Below are 3,215 nucleotides of genomic sequence, written 5' to 3'. Positions count from 1 at the left end.
GATGAGAAGTCCCCAGCCCCGGGCCCCCTCCCTGCCAAATGTCCCAGAGACACTTGCTTCTGAGTGCCCAGGCAGACAGACATTCTGGGAGGCCGAGACAGACAGCTGACACTCCTCCAAGGCTTGGCGCATGTTTTGTCACACCTGCTACTGTCTCCTTCCCTGACACTAAGGGAACAGCTTCCTGGCAGTAGCCCCTCCCCGCCAATCCCGCCGGTTGGCTCTGGCCGCTACAGGGGGCCCCTTCCTAGGGTCTTCTCCTGTCCCTTCGGGTTCTGATAGTGTTTTTGTCCCCAGCAGGCCTGGCATCAAACAAAACACAGGAGTGGAGACAAGGATGAAAAAGCAGGTCCACTTTATTTACAACGATCAGTTGGTGACACATAGATCTTTGGGCTTTTTGTGGCCTTGTTGAGACACCTGGGCAGGGGGCCCACTCCCTCTGCTGGGTGAACACACTCCCCTTCCTCAGCCGGCTATGAGAACCCAACTGCTGTCAGGACCCTCCTGCTCTGACAAGCCCCGACTCAGGGGGCGGGAGGGGGGGCATCCCTCCTGTGTCCACTTTCTGGGTGGTCAGTGTCCTCAAGCACCTGCCAAAGGTTCTCCTTACCTCCTTTGGAGACCCCATCTTGGTCCTAGTTGGAGGCACCTAGTGGGGAACCCCACACATCTGTCTGCAGAGATGTGGGGTGGGTGGAGTCTTGTGGGGGTGCCAGGTGCCAGGGCATACTCTTGGGCAGCTGCCCAGAGCAGAGGGCTGTTACCTGCTCTAACCTGTTGTTTGGGTTGGTAGGACCAGCCCAGTCTTCTCCGGAGATGGAGCAGTGAAGTCCAGAAATCCTCCAAGGGGTAGAGAGGCCAGGCACAGGGCCTGAGAATCCTTCCTTGTGTGTATGGCAGCCGACTCACTTCCCACCTTGGACCTGGCCTCCGGTCTCCCGGGCCACTATTCTTTCTCTGCAAGCATGCCTGCCCAGAACTGGTCCCATCCCAGGGAGGAAGGCTTGACTGGCCAAGGGCAGGACCACGGCTTCCACCTGGCCAACGTCCAAGGCCACCCTCCTGGATTTCTGGAAACTTCTTCCCCCTTCTTTGGAGGGGTTGTTCTGGGAGGGAGAGGGTGGTCTATGGGCAAAGACCTGTTGTAAAGCTTACGAGCAATTCCACGATGGAGGGCGCTCAGCAACTCCGGATGTGGGGGAGAGGTGAACATCGAATACTTCTGCTGCTCTCCTCCCCTTTGTCCCCCAATAACCAAGGGCGTATCAGGCGTCACCCTGAGCCAGGATGAGACGCGGGGCGGACAACAACAGAGACCACGAGGGAGGCAAGGGCCGGGGGACCAGAGGGGAGCCGAAGCGGGCAGGGCCAGGGTTGGAGGCTGGAAGTCAGGCCGGCGGGGGGCTGGGGCCGCGAGTCCCGCGCCCCTCCCCCCGCACCCCCCCACGCCGCGCTCTCAGCGCGCCTGGCCCGCCCGCTCCCTGGGGCCGGCCTTCCAGCGGCGGGGCTGCGCGGGCGGCGGCTGCGCCGGGGCGCCCCGCAGGCTGCACGTCCTCAGCTCCCGGGCCAGGCTGAGCACCTCGGGCCGCTCGCGCTCCTCCGCGTCTGCGTCCTCCTCCTCGTCCTCCTCCTGGATGCTGCTGAGGCGCGGCGCCCCCCGGCCGCGCTCGGCGGGCGGCGGCCGGTAGGCGCACTTGGCGTTGAGCAGCCGGCGCAGCGGGGCGCGGGGCACCGAGGCGGCGGCGCCCCCGGCGCGGAGGTGCTGCTGGCGCACGTGGCGAGCGTCGCTCTGGCGCTGCAGGCGCTTGAAGTCGCTGAAGGCCGCCAGCGCGGTCTGGCGGAGCAGGCGGGCCAGGGCGCGCGCCTTGTGCGCCCGCGCCAGCAGCACGGCGTGGCAGCGCAGCACCACGGCCTTGTGGCGCGCCTGGTGGCGGTAGACCCAGGCGAAGACGCGCGGGTGGCGCCCGTCCGCGGTGCAGTAGGTGATGCGCGGCAGCAGGTAGGCGTGCGCCGGCCGGCGGCCCCCCGAGCCCCCCGAGCCCCCCGAGGCGCCGCGCTCGCACGGCTGCATGCGGATGCCGTGCGGCCCCAGCGTCAGCTTCATCTTGGTGCCCCCGCCCGGCCCGCAGCGCGCCCAGATCTTGCCCACGGCGTCGTCGGTGCAGCCGTCGCCCTTGGCGTGCAGGGTGACGGCGTTGCCCAGGTACCACACGGTGTAGGTCGGGTCCTCCTTGTTGAGCTCCACTTTCTGGCGCCGGCTGCGAAACACGCGGCCCAGGCGCTCCAGCGGCCAGTCGGGCAGCAGGTCCGGACAGGAGCGCAGGAAGCTGGAGAGTAGCGACGTGTAGGCGAGTCCCGGACTCAGGCTCTTCGCCTTGCACTTGGCCTCGTCCTCCACCAGCACGAATTTGTTGCGTCTCCAGGGCAGCATCGCGGCGGCGGCGGCCAAAGGGGCTGGGGGCACCGGGAGCTCACGGGCGTCCTGGCCGGCGGCCGGGGGAGGGGAGGGCGAGCAGAAGCCCGCGGCCCCGGGGTCGCGAGCAGCTGGGCGGCGCCGGAGCCAGTCGGTGCCCGGAGATGCCCGGTGCCCGGCCGGGCTGGCAGCCGAGATGCCGGGGCGGCGGCCGAGCGTCCGGGAACAGCTTCCCCCGGGAGTAGCTCCAGCCGTCCGGGAAGCGAGGAGGGGAGGGGGACTGGGCGTGGTGGAGGGGCCCCCCGGGCCTGAACTGGGCGGGGGGGGGATCCCGCAGTCCCCGCCGCCCAAATTGCGGCGGCAGGGAGGTCGCCGGAGCTGGGGTTGGCGGCTGGCCGCTCGCAGGGGTAGACCGAGAGCGCGAGACTGCGGTGGGGACTCCTTCAGGCGTCGCGGCTCCACCTCCCCGGGCTGCCTACATCACCGGGCGGGACCGCTAGCTCTCTTGTCCCCTCCCCTCGCCCTCCTCTCTCTCCTCCCCCGCGCCGGCTAGCGCTGCTCTTCGCCCGGGACCCGGCACAGGCGCGGTGGAATGGGATTAATCATTCTTATTGGAGGGGTGGGGATGGAGGGGCAGTTAAGGAGTAGGAATCTTTTGAAATGTACCGGAGGGCTTTGCTAAATGCACATTTTCCTGACCCCCGTGGTGGTCTCCACGCTCCCCTTGGCGCATTCGGGATCCCCCTCCTCTCTCCAGGATTCCTGCTGCCTGTCAGTCACTGCATGTCCCTACCCCCAT

At 67.6% G+C, this 3,215-nt stretch overlaps 1 protein-coding gene across 1 annotated transcript; it reads right to left on the bottom strand.

Annotated features, from left to right (window-relative positions):
* Positions 1-338: 338 nt before the first annotated feature.
* Positions 339-2,989, bottom strand: FAM43B (family with sequence similarity 43 member B). The gene has a single exon (XM_081817632.1). It carries the CDS (start codon positions 2,432-2,434, stop codon positions 1,460-1,462), a length of 975 nt encoding a protein of 324 aa, XP_081673758.1. The 5' UTR covers positions 2,435-2,989; the 3' UTR covers positions 339-1,459.
* Between the last annotated feature and the right edge of the window lie 226 nt (positions 2,990-3,215).

This window comes from Leptonychotes weddellii, chromosome 4, assembly GCF_054177405.1.
Source record: "Leptonychotes weddellii isolate Sample4059 chromosome 4, ASM5417740v2, whole genome shotgun sequence".
In the NCBI taxonomy this organism is placed as follows: Eukaryota; Metazoa; Chordata; class Mammalia; order Carnivora; family Phocidae; genus Leptonychotes; species Leptonychotes weddellii.
This window is presented reverse-complemented; position numbering and strand designations above follow the sequence as displayed.